Source organism: Arabidopsis lyrata, assembly GCF_000004255.2.
Source record: "Arabidopsis lyrata subsp. lyrata unplaced genomic scaffold ARALYscaffold_3, whole genome shotgun sequence".
NCBI lineage: Eukaryota > Viridiplantae > Streptophyta > Magnoliopsida > Brassicales > Brassicaceae > Arabidopsis > Arabidopsis lyrata.
The window spans coordinates 6,719,246-6,743,439 of record NW_003302553.1 but is presented as its reverse complement, the minus strand read 5'-3'; the positions used below and the strand labels follow the sequence as shown (position 1 = coordinate 6,743,439).

The 24,194-nt window shown below is 36.7% G+C and overlaps 8 protein-coding genes across 8 annotated transcripts; 2 read left to right on the top strand and 6 right to left on the bottom strand.

Annotated features, from left to right (window-relative positions):
• The first annotated feature begins 520 nt into the window (after positions 1 to 520).
• LOC9319041 (pyridoxal 5'-phosphate synthase-like subunit PDX1.2) lies at positions 521 to 1,907 on the top strand. The gene has a single exon (XM_002885076.2). It carries the CDS (start codon positions 788 to 790, stop codon positions 1,730 to 1,732), a length of 945 nt encoding a protein of 314 aa, XP_002885122.2. The 5' UTR covers positions 521 to 787; the 3' UTR covers positions 1,733 to 1,907.
• A 23-nt stretch (positions 1,908 to 1,930) lies between these two features.
• On the bottom strand, positions 1,931 to 2,816 carry LOC9319040 (translation machinery-associated protein 7 homolog). Its single transcript, XM_002882928.2, has 4 exons — positions 2,669 to 2,816; positions 2,340 to 2,395; positions 2,219 to 2,260; positions 1,931 to 2,131 (listed from the first exon to the last, which is right to left on the bottom strand). Exons 1-4 carry the CDS (start codon positions 2,682 to 2,684, stop codon positions 2,051 to 2,053), a joined length of 195 nt encoding a protein of 64 aa, XP_002882974.1. The 5' UTR covers positions 2,685 to 2,816; the 3' UTR covers positions 1,931 to 2,050.
• A 116-nt stretch (positions 2,817 to 2,932) lies between these two features.
• On the bottom strand, positions 2,933 to 6,614 carry LOC9319039 (G-type lectin S-receptor-like serine/threonine-protein kinase CES101). Its single transcript, XM_021031587.1, is given in 11 exon segments — positions 2,933 to 3,381; positions 3,471 to 3,624; positions 3,711 to 3,948; positions 4,017 to 4,227; positions 4,297 to 4,352; positions 4,355 to 4,486; positions 4,568 to 4,624; positions 4,718 to 4,845; positions 4,915 to 5,197; positions 5,200 to 6,257; positions 6,346 to 6,614. Coding segments are annotated over 10 exon segments (2,475 nt in total). The 5' UTR covers positions 6,095 to 6,257; positions 6,346 to 6,614; the 3' UTR covers positions 2,933 to 3,060.
• Positions 6,615 to 6,692: 78 nt separating this feature from the next.
• LOC110230019 (putative F-box protein At3g17620) lies at positions 6,693 to 8,429 on the bottom strand. The gene has a single exon (XM_021031586.1). The coding sequence runs from the start codon at positions 7,557 to 7,559 to the stop codon at positions 6,921 to 6,923; it is 639 nt and encodes a 212-aa protein (XP_020887245.1). The 5' UTR covers positions 7,560 to 8,429; the 3' UTR covers positions 6,693 to 6,920.
• LOC9319038 (putative F-box protein At3g17400) lies at positions 7,575 to 8,087 on the bottom strand. Its single transcript, XM_021030984.1, has one exon. The coding sequence runs from the start codon at positions 8,085 to 8,087 to the stop codon at positions 7,575 to 7,577; it is 513 nt and encodes a 170-aa protein (XP_020886643.1).
• A 1,448-nt stretch (positions 8,430 to 9,877) lies between the features above and the next one.
• On the bottom strand, positions 9,878 to 12,717 carry LOC9319037 (pentatricopeptide repeat-containing protein At3g16010). The gene is made up of 2 exons (XM_021030450.1): positions 12,014 to 12,717; positions 9,878 to 11,831 (listed from the first exon to the last, which is right to left on the bottom strand). Exons 1-2 carry the CDS (start codon positions 12,096 to 12,098, stop codon positions 9,988 to 9,990), a joined length of 1,929 nt encoding a protein of 642 aa, XP_020886109.1. The 5' UTR covers positions 12,099 to 12,717; the 3' UTR covers positions 9,878 to 9,987.
• LOC110229716 (MAR-binding filament-like protein 1) lies at positions 12,513 to 15,339 on the top strand. The gene is made up of 4 exons (XM_021030448.1): positions 12,513 to 12,898; positions 13,034 to 13,077; positions 13,185 to 13,328; positions 13,512 to 15,339. The coding sequence occupies exons 1-4, from the start codon at positions 12,631 to 12,633 to the stop codon at positions 15,210 to 15,212; spliced, it is 2,157 nt and encodes a 718-aa protein (XP_020886107.1). The 5' UTR covers positions 12,513 to 12,630; the 3' UTR covers positions 15,213 to 15,339.
• A 2,806-nt stretch (positions 15,340 to 18,145) lies between these two features.
• LOC9321188 (probable sulfate transporter 3.4) lies at positions 18,146 to 22,327 on the bottom strand. The gene is made up of 13 exons (XM_021030449.1): positions 21,765 to 22,327; positions 21,144 to 21,192; positions 20,854 to 21,061; positions 20,320 to 20,491; positions 20,175 to 20,240; positions 19,967 to 20,080; positions 19,769 to 19,885; positions 19,556 to 19,682; positions 19,185 to 19,471; positions 18,914 to 19,104; positions 18,733 to 18,818; positions 18,574 to 18,650; positions 18,146 to 18,487 (listed from the first exon to the last, which is right to left on the bottom strand). The coding sequence occupies exons 1-13, from the start codon at positions 22,086 to 22,088 to the stop codon at positions 18,338 to 18,340; spliced, it is 1,968 nt and encodes a 655-aa protein (XP_020886108.1). The 5' UTR covers positions 22,089 to 22,327; the 3' UTR covers positions 18,146 to 18,337.
• Positions 22,328 to 24,194: the final 1,867 nt, after the last annotated feature.

The following is a 24,194-nucleotide window of genomic DNA, read 5'->3' as shown; positions in this document are numbered from 1 at the left end:
TCATCTTTTAATTTCTACTTTACATATAAGGTAATGACGAATTAAAAAACAACTTTTACACCTTTTTTTTTTTTATTGCCGACTGATTTTGTCTCATCTAACAATATTAAATCCTACAAGATTCATAACTTTATAGTATGATTATAATCTCAGTGGTAGTGGCAGAGTAGGGGAGAGTAAGATTTACGTACTCAATTATTAAAAATTGCTTCAAAACTGTAAAAATGTATAGAACCAACAACCTGAAACACGTGAGGAGCACTAAAAACGACGTCGTCTAGTATCGTGACAATTTATAACATGGTGGGCCACGAAGTAAGACAGTTGTTAGATATACCACTCCCTTTATTTCGTAAAATTTTTCATGCTTTGCTTTCTTCTTTGACTCGTGTCCATCAAACTAATCATTTCAAAATATCTTTGGACGGGAATTACACACTAATCCGCCACGTGTTCTCTTCACATCCAACGGCTCTTAAATAAGATAAACAATAAGTGGTCTACTTGGGTCCATCATCATCATCACCATCATGGAAGCCCACTTTGTTTCTTCTTTTTGCTCTACGACGTCGTTTTCTGTTTCTCCCTAACCGGCGACCTAAAATCAATTTCTCAGTGACGACGAACATTCTCAGAAGCTTCTAGACCAAACCACACTCTTCTTCTTCTCCATTCTCTCTATAATTCTCCTCACTTTCCACGCAGCTTTCTCGTTCTCGTCTCAGATCGTGTTACTAACAAACAACATTTCTCCGGCGAAAAGCTCTCTGTTTCTAACAACCTAAAAATGGCGGATCAAGCTATGACTGATCAAGAACAAGGAGCTGTTACTCTCTACAGCGGCGCAGCCATCACCGACGCGAAGAAAAACCATCCGTTCTCTGTTAAGGTTGGATTAGCTCAAGTACTTCGTGGCGGCGCCATTGTTGAGGTTTCTTCTGTTAACCAGGCTAAGATCGCTGAATCCGCAGGCGCATGTTCTGTTATCGTCTCAGATCCGGTTCGATCTCGCGGTGGTGTTCGTCGTATGCCGGATCCGGTTCTTATCAAAGAGGTGAAACGAGCTGTGTCTGTACCTGTGATGGGACGAGCTCGCGTTGGTCATTTCGTTGAGGCTCAGATCTTGGAATCTCTTGCGGTTGATTACATTGACGAGAGCGAGATTATCTCTGTAGCGGACGAAGATCATTTCATCAACAAACACAATTTCCGATCTCCGTTCATTTGTGGTTGCCGTGATACAGGAGAAGCTTTGAGGAGAATCAGAGAAGGTGCTGCTATGATCAGGATCCAAGGAGATTTAACCGCAACAGGTAATATTGCAGAGACTGTGAAGAACGTTAGGTCATTGATGGGTGAAGTTAGAGTCTTGAACAACATGGATGATGATGAGGTGTTTACATTTGCTAAGAAGATATCAGCACCGTATGATCTTGTGGCTCAGACTAAGCAGATGGGTAGGGTTCCGGTGGTTCAGTTCGCATCAGGTGGGATCACGACTCCTGCTGATGCAGCTTTGATGATGCAGCTTGGTTGTGATGGAGTTTTCGTTGGTTCTGAGGTTTTTGATGGTCCTGATCCGTTTAAGAAGCTTAGGAGCATTGTTCAAGCTGTTCAACATTACAATGATCCTCATGTGTTGGCTGAGATGAGTTCTGGGTTGGAGAATGCAATGGAGAGCTTAAATGTTCGTGGTGACAGGATTCAGGATTTTAGCCAAGGAAGTGTTTGATGGGAAGGTTCAAGTTGCAAACTTTTTGGGACTTCTAAAGTCGTAATCTTTTTTGGTTTGACTATTAAAATATCGGTTGTTTTTTGTTAATGCTGGTGCATGCATATGATCCTTTTGGTTTAATCAAAGCTTGCAACAACTAAAACCTTAATGAAAGTTGCAGAATTTTGAAGAAGGTGTGCAAGTCTTAGATTTATATTTACTTCTACATCATCAACATGATTTTAATGGTTATAAGTTATAACTAGTCATGGTACATTGACAAGCATACATAGGATAGGAGATTTGAGGGGAGATTACATTTGAGGCAGATTAGTCTTATTTCTTTCCACTCTTCTTAAGTCCTGTGCCTCCGAATGATCCCTTTTGTGAAGCCTTGGCCCTGAGTTCTTTAAGTGCCTGTTTTCATCACGTAAACAAGATCATCAGCAATCAATTTCTGATGAAAATGGTTCAATGAATCAAAACTAAGGTTAAGGAAACTACCTTCTCTTCATCCTTCTTTTTCTGCATTAACTCCATATCGTGCTACATTTGAAACAGAGTAAAACCATTAAAACGATCCAAGATAAAAGGGTTATTAGCGAGTTTGTAAAAAAGATCATACCTCATCGTACTCCTTCTTACCAGACTTAGGCTGCTTCAAAGGCTTCAATTTCCCTCCTGAAACAGCAAAAGAAGAGTCCTAACCTATCAATCAAGAATCATATGACATTTCGCAGAAAATATTGGATTTTGATGACGTTTTCCAAGGAACCATGTAAAATAAAATAAAAACATGATTTTTGAATTTTCGATGCGTTAAGAAGCACACAAGATTAATAGAATCTTTGAGACCAAATCAGGAATGATGCCACATATCAACAAAAATTGTGAAAGCAAAACGATTGATTGGAACAGAGATAACAAAGATGAGAGGAGGAAGAGAATAATAACCTTGCTTGGACGACATGGCTGAATTTTAGGGTTAGGGCTAGACCTGAAACTCGACGAGAACAGAAATAGCTTCCTTAATCCCCAAAACTCTCTGTTTCTTCGAGTTTTAGAGACTATTTGATTCTTGTTCTGCACGATCATATATATATATATATATATATATATATATATAGTGGTAGGTTATATCCACACGATTATCACTCCGCGCCACAGAAGCGTGTCCACGTGGAAAGTCTAATTTTGTATTCAAATTCACAAGCGACATAACGAGAAAACGATAACTTTTGAGTCTCATAAGATCAGTCAGAATTATCCAACTAGAAGTAAAATGTTTCAAACTTTCAAGTAAACTATGAGATTCACATACAATCAGTTTTCTGCAATTCACTAGCTCATCTTGCTTCCATCACTGTGATGGTAACTCTATTTGCCGATACATTTTCCAGCTCAGGTGGTTCAACCTCCATCTCCGGAGAGCTTCTCCGAGGACCATCATAGAAAGCTGGCTCGTTAGGCAAAGAAAGAGCGTTGTTGCCGTCGCCGTATATCATCGACACAACTTCTAACATACTTGGTCTATCTTCTGCGTTTTGTTGTACACACAACAGAGCAACTTGAACACATCTCAACACTTGAGGGTTCTCAACTGCAGAATCTCCCAAAGACGGATCTATCACCTCGTGAACTCGGTTCTCTTTAAACAGACTCCACACCTGAAAAACAGAGTTTCAGAGATTCAAGGACAAAGCAAGCAAGCTGATAATGTTAACAAATGAGAGAAGTAGAAGTTAAGCTTATTTACATGAACTATGAGATTCAGAGGTCCTTCTGAGTCATGGTGGAAGCTATTGTTCTTCCTTCCACAAATGATTTCCAACATTAGAACTCCGAAGCTAAATACATCTGATTTCGCCGAGAACAGTCCTTCTCTGAAGTACTCCGGAGACATATATCCACTGCACATAATATCAACACAAGAGAATTAGTCAGAAATTGATGCCTATGAATGATTAGAGAATCATTGTTTCTGGTCTTAACTTACAATGTGCCAGCAACTCTTTTGGTGTTAGCTCTGGATTCTTGCGCTCCAAATATCCGAGCCATTCCAAAATCGGATATTTTGGGATTCATATCCTCGTCCAGTAAAATGTTGCTGGCTTTGATGTCTCTGTGTATCACTTTCAATCTCGAGTACTTGTGAAGGTACAAAAGCCCTTGAATTATCCCTTCCATGATCCTGAACCGCAGTGTCCAATCCAAAATGTTTTTCCTCAAGGGATCTGCACAGGTTTGGAGAAATTTTTCAGATGGAATTCTATGAACTTTTAGCTTTTTATAGAAAGCTCACCAAAGAGGAAGTAGTCAAGGCTCTTGTTGGGCATGTATTCGTAAACCAACATTTTCTCATCCTTTTCGATGCAGCATCCTAGCAACTGAACAAGATTTGTGTGTTGAAGTTTTGCAATAAGCATTGCTTCGTTCTTGAACTCCACTAATCCTTGCCCGGATGCTAATGATAGTCTTTTGATAGCCACCTCTTCCCCATCTATTAAACTCCCCTTTACGAGAGCAGCGGAAACATCAAAAACTGCTCAAGTTTATATCAAAATCTGAAGAATCTGGACTACCTTATATACAGGACCAAAACCTCCTTCACCGAGCTTGTTTGCATCAGAGGAGGCTAATCATTATTATTCTTCCTTGCACTTCTCTTGCCTCGGCGTCTCCTATCAATTCCTAATTCACGTAGTAGCATTTCTTGGTCTATTGTTGAACCAACCCTCAGTGTTGGAAGCCTCCTCCGTATGCAACCAATCGCTAGCAAAATCACAAATACAATAATTCAACATGGACATTTTCATACATACTTGCACAAAAGTTATTCAGCTGAAGCCTTACTTTGTGGAATGACTTTTCCCCATAAAAAGTAGAACATCCCGCGAAATATTACACTTACTGGATCAAAAATACACAAAAAGTGGTGAATTTATTAGTAAGAGAGCACAATTGAGAAGGAAGCATTTGAGTGATTCTGATACAAATTTTTACCTTTTACTTTAAATTTCCTTAGAACAAGATAGATGATAAACCAAGTCACAGGTATAATTAGGAATAGTGATGCCACAACAACTAGCCAAGTTGCCGCCTTTTCGTGCCCTTGGTTTACTACAACTCCTGTATTCCAGAAAACTTAGCATACACATAGATTTGCTGCAGTTATAATGACACTTAAATAAAAGGCTGATTATATATATATTTCCACAACTTGAGAAGACGACTTTTTGTCGGTAGGATCAATATTCCAGATTTCGCAGCCCGTACCATCCAGATTGGTAGAAGCATAGGCAATACAAGAAGAGTTTTGCATACATATAGCATGGCAATCAGCTGAACTAAACCTTCCACCAGTCTCATTAAGTATAAATCCATTGCTTGAGAAAGCCGATACTGTCTCTCTAAAAGAATACCTTAACCCATTCGGCCCATCTGGGACTATGCAACCAGCGTGCAAACAATCCATATAACAATGATGTCTTCATCCAAAGTGAAAGGAGAACAATGAACATGCAAACGCTCTCTGTCAAGCCTGTATATATGCAAAATTCCCTGTTGGTCTATCATTATCGCGGGAAAAAATGTTCCAGCAAATTTGTGATCATCTGAATACATAAAATAGTGTTCACTCTCGGTTGAAATGAAGGAAAAGAGGAAACCATATTCATTTAATACCTCCAAGGAAAACCCACCCTTAAACCAGAGCCCACTTGCCCAATACATGTTTCCACGCCACAAGATGGTCAACCGGTTTGTAATATTAGCATCCATCCCAAAGACAAGAGATCCAGAAGCAGGTAAAGTATCACCTAGCCATGATGTCAGTTCCCATCTCTTCCCATTCTTAACATTGAAACCAAGTTTCATACCAGGAAGAAGGGTATCCGTTGGATAATCAAAACTTTGCCACAGAATCTGCCTCATCGATCCATCAGAATCCATCTCTTGGAGCTGAAGATTTCCAGAATCCAACAGCTTAAGGGTTGTGTTTCCTGTGGTTTCCGTAGAGCTTATCTCAAGCAGGCTTGATGCTCCCCTTAAAATCCTCAATCGGCCAAGAGAATCCACTGTGAGGCTTCCAGAGCGTCCCAAAATTGGATTGTTACGGTTAGCAATCCAAACAGCTTTATCCTGGATATCACCATACTTCTTATTACCACTAAGATAAAAATTGTTGTACCAAATTCCAAGATACCAGTTGCTTGAATTCTCCAAGTTGAAAAACTTGAGTTTGAAGATATTGAAAGCTGAAACGAGCTCTTGCCCATCTTTCAAGTACTGACCCTGCAGTAGCGTATCTGTTTCACAACATGATTGTCCTAACAAGAGAGACAAAGTAAAAAAAATGAGAAAGATGCCATTTGACCACATAGTTTCAGAAAATCTGAAACTTGGAAGATGGATAATTTGGAAGATATCTCTCAAAAGTGGTTGTCAAGACATCTCTCGTTTATGGTCAAGTCTAACTCAAAAGTCCAAGTCTACGCTGGGGGACAAATTTGAAGTCTTGTCCGTTGAAGTTTCCGAGCAACAACTGTACACACAAAAAATAGTAAAATACCAAGAAAGTAATGCTGACAATGACTACAAACTGAAAGTTGGCTCTTTCATGCCAAAATTACCCAAAACAAGACACATAACAGAACCAGACGCCATCTTCTCGAGGAAAACCATTGTACTGCAGCAACTTGTTTTTGTTTTTATCGAACAACTATGTCTCTTTGGAGAATACAACAACCAAGTAGGATTTAAAAGGGACTTACAACAGAAAGCTAATTCTTCCCAACCAAGGAGGAGAAACAGAGTGGTGTGTTTTTTTTTTTCATAAAGACAAAAAGTCTTCCACCAGATTCATAATACCCCATATATTAATATAAATAAATCCTAATCATTAAAGAAATAAAAACCAAACCAATAATCCAAAAGCTCTTGTATCGATCGAATGGAAAAACACTGTGGAAGCACAAAGTAATAACCCAATTATTGGTAAGGAGAAAATTTTATTGGTTTAATGGTAGGAAAGAATACAAGAATCAGACTTAGTTTGTAACATAACTGACTAAAATAGATTAAAAAAACTGTATATCTCACCGGAAACTCTTCAAGCATAGCTGGTGGCTGGTGCCAAAGGAGATGACATGAAACTTGGAACCGATTAGGAAAACAAGTAAAGTTGACGCCAAAGGTAAGACAGCTTTTAACGTTTCTCATAAGATCCAGACTCAAAAAGCACAGAACTTGGAACATAAGAGAAGGCATGCGGGAAAACCATCTCTTTGCCTGTTGTAATTTTTCCGAGATCCACTTCTCTGAAGTAACCATTCACACCAATGAAGTGAGCTGTGTTACGATTGGTTTCTGATACATTTTTATCTTCATCAAAAACAACCACGGCTCTCTTCTCCTCGTCAATGAGGAAACTCCCACCACCATAGAACCATAACCCAGTTAATGGATTCATATCCACCGCTAAGAACTTGCTCCAGGACATTGCATTAGGCTCAATCTTGGTCGTTACCCAAATCTCCATCTCATAAGTATCACAGTTCTGATACAACACCGCAAGCTGCTCGTCTCTAACACTGGATAGAGTCACGGCATCTTCAGAATAAGACTCAAAAGGCAGAGGCAGACACGGTCCAAATCTCTCTGTCGTAAAATCGAAACAGAGTAAGAAACCAGGAACGTCCTCTCGTGATTCCTTATCTGTAGCATACCAATACGTGTTTCCTTTCAAAGACAGGCCAAAATTATCAAACTCCACATCCAAGTCTGGAGTGACATCAAGAACTCTCCATGAATTAGTGTTTAAATCGTAGATTTCGTGCACATACATCCCGGAGGAAACATTTCAAAACCTCAAGACTTTATAGGTGCTCTTGTCGTATCCGAGAGCATGATTATACAAGTACCCACTGTTCTTAGCGGATCTGAGTTCGGCGCAGATCCGCCGAGTTTGCCCTGTATACGGATTCCAAAGCACGAGCCTAGTGTAGTTTTCTGTGACGCATAACACTAAACCATCGCAGTGATATACTCGAGTGATTTTGAGTATATCCGAATCGTTTAAGCTAATAAGATTACCTCTAGACCTTATAGATGGATCAAAGTCGTCGCTGTGAGTTCCATGGAGATTGACGCTCATCAAATAAAGACTAAAATTTAACAACACAATCGCCTGAAGCTCCCCTTCTCTTCTCAGTGCTGAAGCTGCTTGAGCAAGGTGCTTCTTTCTAAAGCTCAGATTTTTGGATAAAGTGTTCCACTTTCTGCAAGTAGATCGCACTGCTCTCGTTGATGTCACCGGAACCCTAGAAAGAATCTCCTCCAACACATCTATAGAGAGATCAGACATCTTCGTCATTGGTTTTCAACTCTCAAACAAGGATCGATGGAATAGAAAATTAGGGTTTGAGCTTACTGTGTATCTTTCACCATTTCCTGATCTTCTAAATCAATATATATATATATAACTTGGGTTACCTGCGACCAACGAAAGCTCTTTCCTTTTTCCTCGGTAACTTGCAGATTTCTTCCGTCGATAGAAAAGAAAAGGGGTAAATGATCTGTGTCCCCCTCGAAAGTTTCATATAGCACCAGAACTACACAGAATTCGAACCTCGATTTCGGTTTACACAAATAGGAAGTTCCAGTCCACTTTCCCCCTAATTTAAAAGATCGAAACGTGGTTCCACACGGATGTTGGTTTTATCGGTTTATGACCTAAACCTGAGAGCATGTTTATTAATAAACCCCTTTGAGTATCATTAAAATTTTTTTAATATTAATTTAATTAGTTGTTTAATCTATGATACTCAAAAAGATTTTTGTTAAATTTGTATGTTTAATGGTGAAACTCAATGGGTATCACTAAAATAATAATAAAAAAATGAAACGGAAAGAAGAGAGAGACGAAGAGAAGAGAAATGAAATGATAAACACAGATTTTTTTTTTTTGCCCAATGAATGCGTCACATGTGGCCAAGAAGAACCGATCCAAAAGTCTTAGTGAATTGAGACGTTTCACCCAATATCAAGCCCAAAATCGATTTTTTTATTTTCTTTATTAGGCTGATACCCACTAAATCTCACCATGAGAGCATGTTTATTGGTGAGATTTAGTGGGCCAATATATGGGCCACACTAATGGGCCAATATATGGGCTTCGGAAAACCTTACTCGGCTCTAAATATGGGCCAGAAAATTCTCTGATTTGTTTGTCTGACGACATATCCATATTACAGTAGATAATTGTTTGTTTCTTAACAAATTAGATGTGTAGATCCAACCCTCTAATTTTTCTTAATGTGTTGATCTTACCTGTTTAGTGTTTAATCATCTGAATTAATAAGGAAAATGCGGGAAAATTTACATGTATATTGCTGTGTCTGTGTGTGTTACAGTAGATTTTATGTCACAAATGAAACAAATCTACTCACTACTGGCCTATTAAACAATTTCTGAAACCTGACTAATTTGTGTAACGTATAAACAAAACGGCAAATATTTTTATATGCCAACTTACTCATTGCCCTATAAATACGATGGATAGTCATTAATTGTATATCTATAGTGATTAATGTTTCAAATTGAGAAATATATATATATATAAAATATGATGTACTACTAATTAATATATATGATTGCAAGATTAGCAAGTTGTAACAAGAATGATACTTTTATGTGTTAACTAAACAAATCATTCTTCACTTCCTTAAGAAGAGATTAGATCCTCAAACATATCATAAGATCGAAAACACTATTTAATACCAAAACATATCTCAAGTTTATTTTCATCTTCTCTAATGGTGCTATGCAGAAACACCTAATGTGTTCAAAGACTTGCAGTTACGATCGGATCAAAGATCTGTCTGAAGATGTTTTGAGATTGAAGATCTCAAAATGGAGATTGATATGGAGGAAGATGATGATGATGAAGCAAAACAAGAAATGTCAGATCTTTGATCATCGTTTTCGTTATGATCCTTTCACTTATTCCCAAAACTTCGAGAATGATGGAACTATCGCATATCACGAAGATCCTGATGTGTCTTCCAAGTCTTTCTCTGCTAGATTTGTTGTTTCTTCTAAAGTTTTTAATCTTAATTATACTTGAGCTTCTTTCTTGTAATCAATTTTGGATTCAAGTGTTTATATTTTTCAAATCATACATTAATCTTCGATTAGACTAAAACTTAAACAATGTAGTAATTTTTCAGCTTCTACTTCTTTAATCTTGTTATTCCAAGTAGAAAAATCAACTCTTACAAAGATGAAACATCATCTTTTTCATGATCCATATTGCCAACAGCGTCAAGTATAGATGAGTAAGTGATGGCATCATACTCAAATCCTTTATCTTTCATCTCTCTCATCAGTCTTGCAGCCTCCTCAAACATTCCAGCATGTGCGAAGCATCCAAGAAGAGTATTATAAGTGACACCATCAGGCTTAATACCACAATGCTTCATAGTTTCAAACATCTCTATAGCCCGCCTCGGCACACCTGTTCTCGCAAATCCATTGAGGATGATATTGTGCGAATTTATATCCGCGGTGCAACCGTTTTCTTCCATCTTTCTAAGCAACGAATTAGCTTCATTTACCATACCAGCCTTTACCATTCCTGACATGAGGGCGTTGTAAGCATAAACATCTGGACCGCTTCCTTGGTTCTTCATCTCATTGAAGAGATCTACAGCTTCGCTGAGCTTCCCGCATTTCCCAAAATGTTTGATCATCACAGCGTATACTCGAGAACTTACATTGCCGAAGTTTTCTTTTAGTTCCTTAAATAGCTCATTCGCTGCTTCATATCTTTTTGCCTTTCCAAGAGCGTTTATGAGGCTGCAATACGCTGCAGGACAAGGTGGAAAACCTTTTTCATCCATCTCCTCAAGAAGCAACAGAGCTTTCTCTACTCTATTCGTTTTACAATAACCATCTATAAGGATCGAATAAGTGAATTCACTAGGGGAAACACCATCTGCTTTCATTTTATCAAACCAAGAGCTCACTTCCGAAACAGGTGCTTTTGACTCAAATAGAGCTTTAATCACGGTATTGTATGAAACAACAGTCGGTGTACATCTCCATGTTCCCATCTCATTGAAGACATTCGTTAACTCCTCCAATCGACCCACTTTGCCTAAAATGTTCATCAGATTGTTTAAGAACACAACATCAGGAGTCAATCCATCTGTAAGCATGTTCTTATATAAATCATATGCTTCTTCTACCCTCCCAGCTTTGCCAAGTCCCTTTATCAGTTCTGTGTAAGTATAAACTGTAGGCGAGCAACCTGCTCGTTTCATCTCCTCAAAAAGATCCAAAGCTTTCTCAACTTTACCCACCTTAAAGTATATTCCCAGCAACGTGGTGTATATTTTCTCTGTAGGCTGCATACAGTTATCCTTCATCTCATCAAACAACCTTATCGCAGAATCATTACGACCTAGTTTTTCATACGAGGATATAAGCGCAGAGTAAGTAATCGTGTCTGGAAAACAGTCACCTTCGTTACACATCTCAGTGTAAACCTCATGGACTTTCTCGTGCTGTCCTTCTTGCATCAACATTAGAATTACCGAGTTGTAAGTGCTCGAAGTGGGTTTGCACTTGCGTCCTTTCGCCTGATAAAAAACCGATAAAGCTTTACTAACCATCTTAGCTCGCCCCAATGCTTTCACAAGCTCAGAGAGTACTACCGGACCAACGCTAACATATGTGTTACGAACCACCTCTTGTATCGTTCTATACATTTCACCGTAAAGCCTAGCTTCTTCAAGGCAACGTATTAAGGCCATGTAAGTGGAGCAATCATGTTGAAAGTTTCTTCTTTTACCAGCCCATTTGAAAAACTGAATCTTGACATTTATCTCAACGTCTATTTCCAGAATCGAACGAACTAATCGATGATCAACTTTCAGTTTAAGTACCTCAAGAGCTTTCTCAGCATCAGGTCCCCATTTGAAGATTTTGACTATCCTAATGAATCTCTCATCCAACATTCGCACTGACGGATCTTTCCTAGATAATTTCCACTTCTCTTGAGGCTTCTCAGATTCCTCATGATTCGGAATACTAAACATTTGAACAATCTCATTCTCTGCAAATTCATGGATAAAACAAATGTTCATATCAAAACCTTTTCTCGTTTTCTTACTTCAAAGGAAGCGACTTTAGACTTTTTTTCAAATCCCTTTTCTCCTAAAACCCTAAATGTCAATCTTGAGAAGACATTTCGCTTATTGACAAAGAGGCGTAAGAGGGACAAAATGTGCACATTACCTGTTTGTTTAAATCTCTGAGAGAGATAAGGTAGAGTCGAGACACTTCGCTTCGCGAGTATGGATCGCGCCGATATATACACCATCTTTATAATCGTGTTTTACATGTAACAGTCCGGTGGCGACCAAACTCCAACGCCGAGCAATCGATATTTCAAGTCGCCGTCGGTGGTTTTAAGACAGAACAGTTAATAAATAAACATGAGAAAGTTAGGGTCAGATAGATTAGCGGAAGAAGACGCACGTGAGGCTCACGTGTTTTCTTAAACCGAGCGAACCCAAAGATTGAGGATAACGAGGCAGGGAAGTCTAAGCTGGCGAGTTTTGATTGGTAAGTTATGTACACAAAGCACCGAACTATTCCAAAATTGCAGATATGCCATTGCCCTCCTCAAAAGGAAAAAGTTTCAACCTTTGATTACCCAATTTCGTAGGATTTTTAGATATTTTATTTCAGAAATCGAAGGATAGTTTTGAGTTTTGTGTAATCATTCTTCTTTGAGATTATCCGAGGTCACACTACATCTAAAGGAAGTTAGGATTGCTTTGGGCCTGTGAATTTAGGATTGCTTCATTTGCCACACATTTCCAATCTCTTAGTAGTACTTGGCGGCGAAGATGGGTTTCCTCATAGGGGGCTCTTGCTTCGTCCCTTCTGTTCCTCTCCACTCTCGATTCTTTCCGTATCCTTCTTCTTCTCCTTCTCCGTCGCAGTTTGGGCTTCTTTGCTCGAGTAATAAGCGCCGGCGAACGACATTGGCTTCTTTAAACCAGGAAGATGGGTACGAGTATGACGCTGATTCCGTCAAGAGGAGGGCTTTTCTTCTTGTGGGTATCTCCGTTCTTCCGTTTTTGCAGCTTCGATCACCGGCTTTGGCTGATGAAAGTGAGTTTTTGATTGCTCTCTTTTTTATTCTTCTTACTGCATTGATGGTCTCTAGTGCCTTGATGAGAATGCTCAAATGTTGCTTTTGGTTATCTTTCTTTCATTGCTGTGATCAGTTCTTCTTTTTAATTCCAGGAGGCAATGAGATAGAGACATCAAAGCTTGATCAAGAAACTGAGGTTGTAAGACTCTCTTAGACCTTCTCAATTTGAATTCTTTAATTGAGAATCAATGTGTTTTGAAGTGCTTGGTACTTTTACTGAATCAGTATTGGTTTGGTGGATAGGTTGCAGTAGTAAGTGAAAGAACGTCCTCAAATCCATTTCTGTCTCTTCTAAATGGTCTTGGAATTTTTAGTGCTGGAGTTCTTGGTGCACTCTATGCACTGGCTCTGCAAGATACAAAAGCGGCTGAAGAAACCATTGAATCTGTAAGCTACTCGCACTTAAGGATTTTGCTTTACAATTTGTGGCTGAACGTTCTTGTCTAGGTAGTTATATCATTTAGTTCAAGCTTCTCTTCTTTTGTTTCTTTAGCTTTTTGAGGTTGTGAATATCTCGTTGCTGGATTTGATCCTTTTGTTACTTAAGCTACCGATAACCATGGTATACAGCTGAAGAGCCAGTTGAAAGACAGAGAAAGAGCATTAGTGTTGAAGGAGAAAGATTTTGAAGCAAAACTGCAGCATGAGCAGGAAGAGCGGAAAAAGGAAGTAGAAAAGGCAAAAGAGGAGCAGTTGTCATTGATCAACCAGTTGAATTCTGCAAAGGATTTGGTGACAGAATTAGGCCGGGAGCTAAGTAGCGAGAAGAAATTATGTGAGAAGCTTAGAGTTCAAATCGAAAGTCTGCAAAATAGTCTGTCAAAGGCTGGCGAAGACAAAAAGGCACTAGAAACAAAGCTCAGAGAAAAGCTTGATTTGGTTGAGGGGCTACAAGATCGGATCAACTTGCTTAGTTTGGAGCTGAAAGATAGTGAAGAAAAAGCTCAACGTATTAATGCATTGCTGGCAGAAAAGGAATCAGAATTGAAGAATCTCAACTCTGCTTACACTCAAATTAGCCGAGATCTTTCCAAAGCAAATTTAGACATCAAACAGCTGAACGAAGAACTCACAAATAATCAGAGTGAATTGGAGTCTAAGAATTCTGCGATTGAGAAGTTAAACACCAAAACAAGAACTTTAGAGGCTGAGAAAGAGAGTTTTATCCAGAAGCTTGATGGCGTTTCAAAAGATTATAGTGCTTTGAAATTGACTTCTGAGACACGAGCGGCGGCTGATGCGGAGCTCATCAGCAGGAAAGAGCAGGAGATTCAGCAGCTACATGAGAAGCTGGATCGTGCGCTTGATGATGTAAATAAAAATAAAAACAAAGTTGCTGACTTGACTGAGAAGTACGAAGACTCAAAGAGAATGCTGGATATAGAACTGACTACTGTAAAAAATTTGAGACATGAACTTGAAGGAACAAAGAAAACACTGCAGGCATCTAGAGATCGAGTATCTGACCTGGAAAAGATGCTTGATGAGTCAAGAGCTTTGTGTTCAAAGTTAGAATCAGAGCTTGCTATAGTTCACGCAGAATGGAATGAAGCTAAGGAAAGATATGAAAAGAACCTCGATGCGGAAAAACAAAAAAATGAGATTTTGGCTAGCGAACTTGCAGTGGAGAAAGATCTTCTGAAGAGAGCTAAAGACGAGCTTGAGGGAGTAACCCATGAACTCAAAGAGTCTTCTGTCAAGAACCAGAGCCTCCAGAAGGAACTAGTGGAGATTTACAAGAAAGTTGAAACCACTAACAAGGAATTGGAAGAGGAGAAAAAGACGGTTTTGTCGTTGAACAAAGAGGTGAAAGGAATGGAAAAGCAGATCTTGATGGACAGGGAGGCGAGAAAATCCCTTGAAACAGACTTCGAAGAAGCGGTAAAGTCTTTAGATGAGATGAACAAGAACACATCAATCCTGTCACGAGAGCTTGAGAAGGTGAATACCCATGCTTCGAGTTTGGAGGACGAGAAAGAAGTACTTCAAAGATCACTAGGAGAGGCAAAGAATGCATCAAAAGAAGCTAAGGAAAATGTGGAAGATGCACATATCCTGGTGATGAGTCTAGGAAAAGAGAGGGAAGTGCTAGAGAAGAAAGTGAAAAAGCTCGAGGAAGACTTGGGCTCTGCAAAGGGTGAGATACTGCGCATGAGAAGCCAACCAAGTTCTGTAAAAGCTGTGAATAGTACAGACGACAAAGAGAAGAGCGACAACAAAGTTACTGTGAAGAAAGTTGTCAGGAGGAGAAAGAGCAGTACCAGTTCTTGAAGAGACAAGGTTATAGTGACCAACGCTTGCTTCTCTTATCATACAACTCTAATCTCTTATCTGTAGCCAATATTAAACCTTTGTGTAAATTTTGACAAGAGGCAAATGGTTCTAGAGTTTCATCACTGAGATCACTCCAACAGTGATGCTAGAAAATACCTATAGAGAAGATCAAAGCTTTGCATAGGCTTTTGATCTTGGACTTGTGTAGCTTTTCCATCAGTCCCCACAGGATTCACCAGTGCAAGCTATTTGAAAAAGAGAGTGACAAAACTTAAGAGTGTGTTTTTCTTTTTGATAGGTATATATTGATCTTTGTTTTCAGTAAAAATTCTAACCTGAAGTGATTGCTTCTCGAGCCGACACAGCTGAAATAATTCCACAGAAAGAAAGCATGAGCAAAGAGACGGGTTAAAACAAACTCTTGAACATAGCTCAAAGAACACAAGTTTCCCCTTCCCTGGTCCATCTCAAGATCCGCCACTGCTTCTGTAAGTATACAAATTCAGTCATTATGTTATGCTACGTTTAATTCCTTATATTATTATTATTTTTTTAAAAAAAATTAATTCCTTATATTATCCAATATTCGTTCATATATTTGTTTATAGGTAACTAAATTGGATAATTGTGAATGGTTTCGAGCAAGGATTTGAAGTCTGCATTTCTTGGCCGTTATACTTCTTAGCTTTGTTTTACTAATTTAAAGATCATCTGTTCTCTTTAATTAAAAATCTCTCTTAAGGAGATGACAAAAAAAAAAAAAAAAAAAAAAAATCTCTCTTAAGGATGCATACATTTTAGTCATAGTTTTTTTATAAACAAATTTTTCATTCATACAAAAAAAGAAGAAGATTTTGGGTTTACCATCTTAGAAGCCATAAAAGTGCCCAAGCAGGACCGGTCCAAACATTTATAGTGTCCTAAGAGAAAATAAAAAATTAGATATTTAACAAACAAGTTTAAAAAAATTCTTGTAGTTTGTTATATAAATTTTTTGTTTTATTTAAAATTTATAAATGATAAATAATGCAAATATTTTTGTATTATTTAGTTGTCACAAATGATATAAAGATGCTAACACCATAAATTTAATTAATATATCAATTTTACGATAACAAAACTAATATTTTTAAGTTTTTGTTCAAATTATTTCATACATCTACGAAAAATGGTGGAACCACATGATTACTACAAAATAATACTCCTACATAATATATGGTTGAAACTAAATCTTTAAACAAATGAAAAACAAACAAATTAGCAAAACATTAACTTAAAAACAAAAAATACTATATGGCATGGACAAAATATGCACATAGCGATCGCTTATGCCATAGACCGGCTATTGCCCAAGAAGGAGGGATCGCTTGAAGGGGATGGCTTTTTTAATCTCTTATACTAAAGAGAAGAAGATGTTGCTTTGATGTTGGCTTTGATGGTTTTGAATAATCTCTTGTGTAATCTTAATTTTGTTTAATCTTTTGAATTGAATAATCGTGTGTACTTTTGTTTATGGTTAATTGAAGTCAAACTTGCATCATCAAATTCTTAGATTTGCGGCATGCGGCGTTCTTGTGACAAGAAATTTACGGAGTTGAAGAAGCATATTGATGACGGATTGGAGAAGAATTTGGCTGAAGTCAAGAAGATTACAGAGATGAATGCTGAGAGACAAATCAGTGTGTCTGAAGAGCAAGCTTCTGCTGGAGTGTATCTTGCAAGAGTTCTTGCCTTCAATGGATTTGTGTATGGAATGAACATCTTCAAATCCAATGCTACAATTTTGGAAGCTAAGGTGCCCAAGAACTTGGGATCAATTGAAGGAGATGCCTTTGTTAACATGTTGATTTGATTTGATGTTGGTTTGAACAATTTCTGATGTAATCTTTAGTTTAATTTTTGCATTGTGTGTACTTTTTATGGTTAATTGAAATCGATTGCATCTATCAAATTCTCAATTCTCAAGTCAAATTTGAATATGGATTATTCTTCTCTTTTTGCAGCTTCGATCACCGGCTTTGGCTGATGAAAGTGAGTTTGTTGGTTACTCTCTTTTTTATTGATGTCTGTTGCTGAGAATGCCTCAAATTTTCTTCTGGTTATTTATTTTATTCATTGATGTGATCAATTGTTCTTTTAAATTCCAGGAGACAATGAGATAAAGAGAAATTGAGGTTGTAAGACTCTCTTAAACCTTCTCGATTTGAATTCTTTAATTGAGGAATGAATATGTTTTCATGTGTTTGATACTTTAAAACCACAAAACTTAATTTTTCCTTTAAAATCATATTTTCTCTCCAAATCATATTTTTCCGCCAAAACCGCAAAATCATATTTTCCGGCAAATCATGTTTTCGCCAAACCCGCAAATCATGGTTTTTCCTGCCAAAACCGTATAATTATTTTTTCTATGTTAAAATAATAGTTTGAAAATTATTTCTTTGTAAATATATTTTAGAGCAATAATTAAATTAATATAGCTAAGATTAAGATTAAAATATAATTAGAATAAAAGTATGAGTATTTTAGTCATCCCTTTCTTATTAAAGTCATCTAGATGAAATTTATAAAAATTAAGCATATAAAGAAAAGTTCATTTAGATGCTCCATCTAAATGAACATCTAAAAATTGAAACGAACAACATTAAGATGAAACATTTGGATGGAATATTTAGATAGAACGCTTAGATGGACCATCTGGATGGAAATGCCAGATGATCAAACGAACATGCGATCCTTTTTTGACTTAAGCTACCGATAACCATAGCATACAGCTGAAGAACCAGTTGAATGACCTACAAATCTAATCTCTTATTTGTAGCCAATATTAAACCTTTGTGTAAATTTTGACAAGAGGCAAATGGTTCTAGAGTTTCATCACTGAGATCATCCCAACAGTGATGATAGAAAATTCCTACTGAGAAGATGAATGCTTTGCATAGGCTATTTATATCCAAATTATGTATTATACCGATTTGTTAAAAGATGAAATTACATTTTATTCTACAATTAAAACAGAAACTCCCTAAGGAGTTTACAGCTAGCACCAAAAATGTTTCACAAGAGGCTGCACCATCTTTAGAGACAGTCTCTCCATTAGAAGTTCAAAGTTTTGCTTTGTTTCATGGCTGGCCATGAGCTTTCCATGTTGATGAGAGATCAGCCACCGCTTCACCAACTGTTAGATAAAGTCCGCTCAGACCTAATGACTCAATGATCTTGGACTTGTGTAGCTTTTCCATCACAGTCCCCACAGGATTCACCAGCACAAGCTATTTGAACAAGAGTTTGACAAAAGTTAGTGTGTGTTTTCTTTTTGATAGGTATATTGATCTTTGTTTTCAGTAAAAATTCTAACCTGAAGTGATTGCTTCTCGAGCCTCCTCCTAAGTTCAAACACCGCTTCAAGCCCGCTTGTGTCTATCGCAGAGACAGCTGAAATAATTCCACAGAAAGAAACTATGAGCAGAGAGACGGGTTGAAAACTCTTGAACATAGCTCAGAGAACACAAGTTACCTGTCATGTCAAGAATTATGCATTTCAAGGTAGTACCATTGATCTCCTTTATCCGAGTTTCCTCTTCCCTTGTCCATCTCAAGATCCTACAGAATCACAAACACATTTCCATAAGTAAAAATATATTAAAAAATAGAGAGAAACCATAGCAAGAAGAGATGAGTAAAGTAAGAAGACTGACCTATCTTGAAGGTAAGTGCTATTGGCGAAGTATATAGGAGATTCAATAGCAAGGATTAGGAAGCCAGGGATTCTTGAGGCTTCTCTGTATCTTCCAAGACTCTGATATATCTGAGTCCCTGGGATATTCCCAAATTCTGAAGTGTTTGGCCGGGTTACGTGCAACAAGATCTTGATAACCGAAACTCCCACCTGCAACGAAAAGTTATCAAACTTAGAGAACACCATGAAAGTTAGGAAACCAGAACCTTGAGGAATAGTTGTAAACTTACTGCTATTGCTAGGCCAAGAGGTACAGAAACGAAGAGAACGCCAAAGAAGGAACACAAGCAAGTGAAGAAGTCGAATTTGTCAACTTTCCAGAGCTTGTAAGCGGCTTGATAATCAATGAGGCCAATCACCGCGGTTAATATGATAGCAGCTAGGATCACATTAGGAGTGTAATAGAAAAGTGGCATCAAAAACAAAAGGGTCACAAGAACAGCAGAGGCCATCACAATGTTAGAAACCGCCGTTTTCGCTCCTGCATTGTAGTTTACCGCAGATCGAGAGAAAGACCCTGAAGAAAACAATAGATTGGAGTCAAGACATTGTTCCCTAAGACACAAGGTGAAGGATATTTGTTTCAAGTTATATTTTTAACCTGTTGTAACATAGCAAGAGGTGCAAGAACCAGCCATGTTCATAAAACCTATAGCCATCATTTCTTTGTTTCCATTAACTTGATAGTTCTTTAGAGATGCAAAAGTTCTCCCTACAGCAATCCCTTCCTGAAAAATCCAAGTCAGATCCAAAACTTAGTCACTTATTAACACTGAAATATTTACAAAGGAGGTAGAGATTTTGGAGAGCTTACTGTAAGAGAAAGAATCCCGGTGATGATACCGGTTTTGATGGCAAGAGCAAGATGAGCACCACTGAAGTACAACATATTTAATGAAGGTGGATTCAAACCCTTTGGTAGATGTCCAATCTGTGCGTTAAAATATTGAATCTCTATGAGTCCGAGGTCTTTTAGTAACATACGTTATTCTGGTTAAAAAAATGTACTTACGAAAGAGATTGCTTGAGTCTTGGATCTAATGAGGTATACAAGCAGTGTTGATATAATAACTGATGCCAAAGGTGATGCAGCTGATATCCAGAAAAGTTTTGGCTTCCTCATGCTCTATATATTCGAAAAAACAACACGAAATGTTATATACTCGATTGCGGTTAATCGCTGTTTGAAAATGCTTGGAAGTTTTTGTAAGTACACTTACAATGTGTCTTGTGGTTAAGAGAATGCTCAAGAAGCCAACCCCCATGACAATAGTTTCCCAAGACCACTGAAATTGTAGAAGTAACATTATTAGAGAAGAATCTTTATGGTTTTTTTGTTATAGTTAATTAATGATGTTGACTTACTTCAGATATGTGGTTGAAAACAGAAGACATGACAGGAACAAATTGCATTTTGCCAGTGAAATGAACAATTCCAAGAAGACCCTTAAGTTGTTGAAGTGACACAATCACTGCAGCACCAGCAGTGAAACCAACCAAAGTTGCCTTTGACAAAAAGTCAATCATAAATCCCAGCCTGAAATTAGAAAAAATAAATTAATCATATATATAATAATAAATAAATTATTAATCCAGAGTTGCTGACCATGAAAAGAAAAACAAAACAGTGAAAGCACTAAGTAGAAGGAAGCATCTTGGGAGGTGTAGATATTAGTTCATGTCACCATCAAATCAAAATCTTGGTTCTTTTTATATACTATAACTAATATTATTAATCTCTCTGTTCATCATGACTAATTACCCTTTAGTTTTCAGTGATAAGATCAACAAAAGAGGCTTAAGCAAACTGTGAATATATTCTACACTAATAAGAATACTAAACTACAATAATAGACTTTACAATTGCAGATTCCAAAGATTGATTGAAAAGATTAGTACCTAAGAAGGCCAAGGGAGGCTTGGAAGACACCAGCAAAGAAAGTTGAAGTGAAAGCCAATTTGAGATATAGAATTGAATCTTGTGTTGGAGAAACACTTTCACTTAGCATTGAGCCCATCACAAGTGATGCTATTGAGACAGGACCAACTGCAAGATGTCTTGAACTTCCAAGAACTGCGTATATAAGTGGTGGCACAAAGCTTGAATCTGCATGCAACCACCCAAATTGATTATTAGACTTGATGTTTTAGTTAATTAGACTAATTAAGTGATAACGGTTGATACTTACAAAGACCAACTATGGGTGGTAAGTTTGCTAGCTTTGCATAGCTGATTCCCTGCAAATTAATAAGTTTCACCATTAACAAAAACAAATTTGTAAGATATAAACATTTACAAGAACCATTTTTCTGTGGATCATTCCAAGTGAACCCACTATGAAATTATCGAGAATTAAAAATATTTTTCATCATTTATTGAAAACATTGAATGCCATTGATAATCCCAAACAAATTCAAAAAGTGTATTTATTTTTTGCTTTAACTTCTCCAAGTCCAACTAGTCATCCCCACACCACACTACTCAACAATTAAACGACGAAACCTCTTCAATAACGCCTTTTATAATTCTTTCAACATTAAAAAAACAAATTGTATTACCATTCTTCTACTCTAGATTAAAACTAAAAAAAAAAGTATCCACATATCACGCTAAAAATTGTCTCATGATAGAGCAAATTATAAACTCTCTGTATTAAAAAAAAATATAAATTTGAAAAAACATTAGCAAATGTAAATAATAAAAGAAAACGAACTTCGGACAAAACAATTCGAAATGTTCCATAAAACTTTCGCTTTGATCAAAAAAACCCAGAGAAAAAAAAAGAGAGTGATCTTTATCAAAATGTAACCTGAGGGATGGCGAGACTGGCAATGGTGAGACCAGAGACAACATCGGACCTAAAAAGCTTGAGATCATACTGAGAAACCCATGTGAATATTGGGAACAAGCTTTGAAGACCCAAAATCACTCTGTTTCTCCATGTTTGGTTCCTAAACCTCTGTAACGGATCATCAGGGAAGAACACATCCGCAACGCGCTTTTTCAGTTTCTGAAACGCTGTTTTCTTCGGCGGTAGACAAACGCTGTGTATCTCCACGACCGTTTCTCCTGCTCCTGTGGTTCCATTGTTTGGTGACGACATGTCTTCTACTCTGTTCGTGCCATGACCCATGGTCAGTTTTTTATAAGACTAAGAAGGAAGGAGATGCAAAATTGAATTTTGTTCTGTGAAAGAGTTTTGGGATTGTGTTGTAAGGAAAGATGGTGTAATTATGCTCTGTATTTATAGACACTTGGCTGTGAAAGTGTAGTTGGTATTATGGGTAATGGCAGTTTTTGTTTTACTTATGACTTTAGAAAAAATACTGCAAAAAGCAGTATCTGTTTTCGATGTTTGGCTTCCTAAGGGTAAATGCGTCATTTCCACTTCTTGTCTTTTCTTTTTTTTTTTTTTTTCTCTCCCTTACACATTCAAGTGAGTATAATAAACGAGTAAAATAGATGAAATCTAAGGAAATCATATTTTCTGTAGATCATGGCATATGAACAAGAATTTGATGAAGATTAAAAGAATAGAGAATTCACTAGAATTTTATGAAGAGAGGAATCATTGAGATATATAACATAACTCATAATAAATTTTTTAAAAATTTAACTCATCATAATGTAACGGAAAATCATAATAAATAACTTAACTCAGATGATCGTTTCGTGTGACTTGGATGAATCAAGAGAAAACGATGACAAAAGTTTGAGTATCCACCACTCTTGTTTAAAAAAAAAGTCAGGATCTGAAAAATTGTTCACTGGCAATTTCATTAAGGTTGAGGATACCATTGAATATACAAGATTTATATTATTATTAATTTAATTAAAAATAGATATTGTTCTTATATTATTCTAATAACATCATTCCTTATATGTCATATTTAAATATATTTTTCCTAAACTAACATATTTGTTTCTATATTTCAGCATTAACACAATTGTGTTGGTCAAATAAATAAAAAGATTCTTTTGATTATATTGGTCAAATTCAAAAACTTGTTTACTGGAAATTTCTTTATAGCTGAGGCATAGTATTTGGGATCTATATTATTATTAAGATTGTAAAAACATATAGTAATTATCTTATCATATAAAAACATTCCTTATATAGCACATTTTTAAATATATTAGCTAAACTAAGATATTTGTCTTTATTTTTCGGCACTATCACAGTTATGTACTTATGTAGGTCAAATTAACTAAAGCAGATTTTAGGTCATTAATGTATGTTTATGCATGTCAGATTAACACTCTAATTTGTGGTAGTGGATGCGTATTATTTTGGTCAATATCTTTGAAGGTTAGTAAATGTAAACTCGTGGTATTCTGCTTTCTTATGAAATACTAAGGACAAAAAAAGCTTTTTTAGTGCAAGGTTATTAGGGCATGATTATCAAGGGTTTTTTAATAATGGCTCTTAGTAATTTTTTAGTATTAGATTTACTTCTTACAAACATGTTTTGACTCTTAGCTAAAAAACCTTTTTTACCAATCTTACCATTGGCCATTTAATTAAATATCTTTTAATACTTAAAATTTACCTAAGATTTGGCTAAGAGTCTACAAATAATCATGGTCTAATTACTACGATTTAATCTCTAGTTAAAAGAAAAAAAAAAAAGTTACAGACAACAATGTTTGACAAAAGTGCGTGGATCAGTTTTGAACGTAGAATTTGGGGTCATGAGGACAGTTGAATTTGGAAGACTAGTGGGGGCCTCCACTTTTAATGGCTTCAATTTGAGTTTCCAGAAAACAAAAAAAAAACAAAATATATAGTTAATGATATAACGTTTTTTTATTTTCATCAGATATCAAACATTAAATATGATTAGATTATTAAACAAAGAAAAAGGGGAAAACGTTTACAAAGATTCCAAGTTGATTCATACCGGTTAAAGTATGTGTTTCATATTACAAATATTTTTATAACGCAACTAATTCTTCTCTTCCATTATAAAAAGCATTATCTAAAAATTTCCCTACAAATAACTATGGGATCTTATTATCGACCAGAAAATATCAAATGTATTGATGTTTAGCAGTACTTGAATAGGTCACTACCAAAGCCCCTCTAATTGTACCGATATTAAGCACTAAGCTGCCATTAAACAAATCATTAGCGATGAAGAAAAACATGTATCCCCAAATAACAAGGTTTTCATTGAAGAAGCGGTTTGACCAATGAAAACCTTGTTATTTGGGGATACTTGGTTTTCATTGGTCAAAC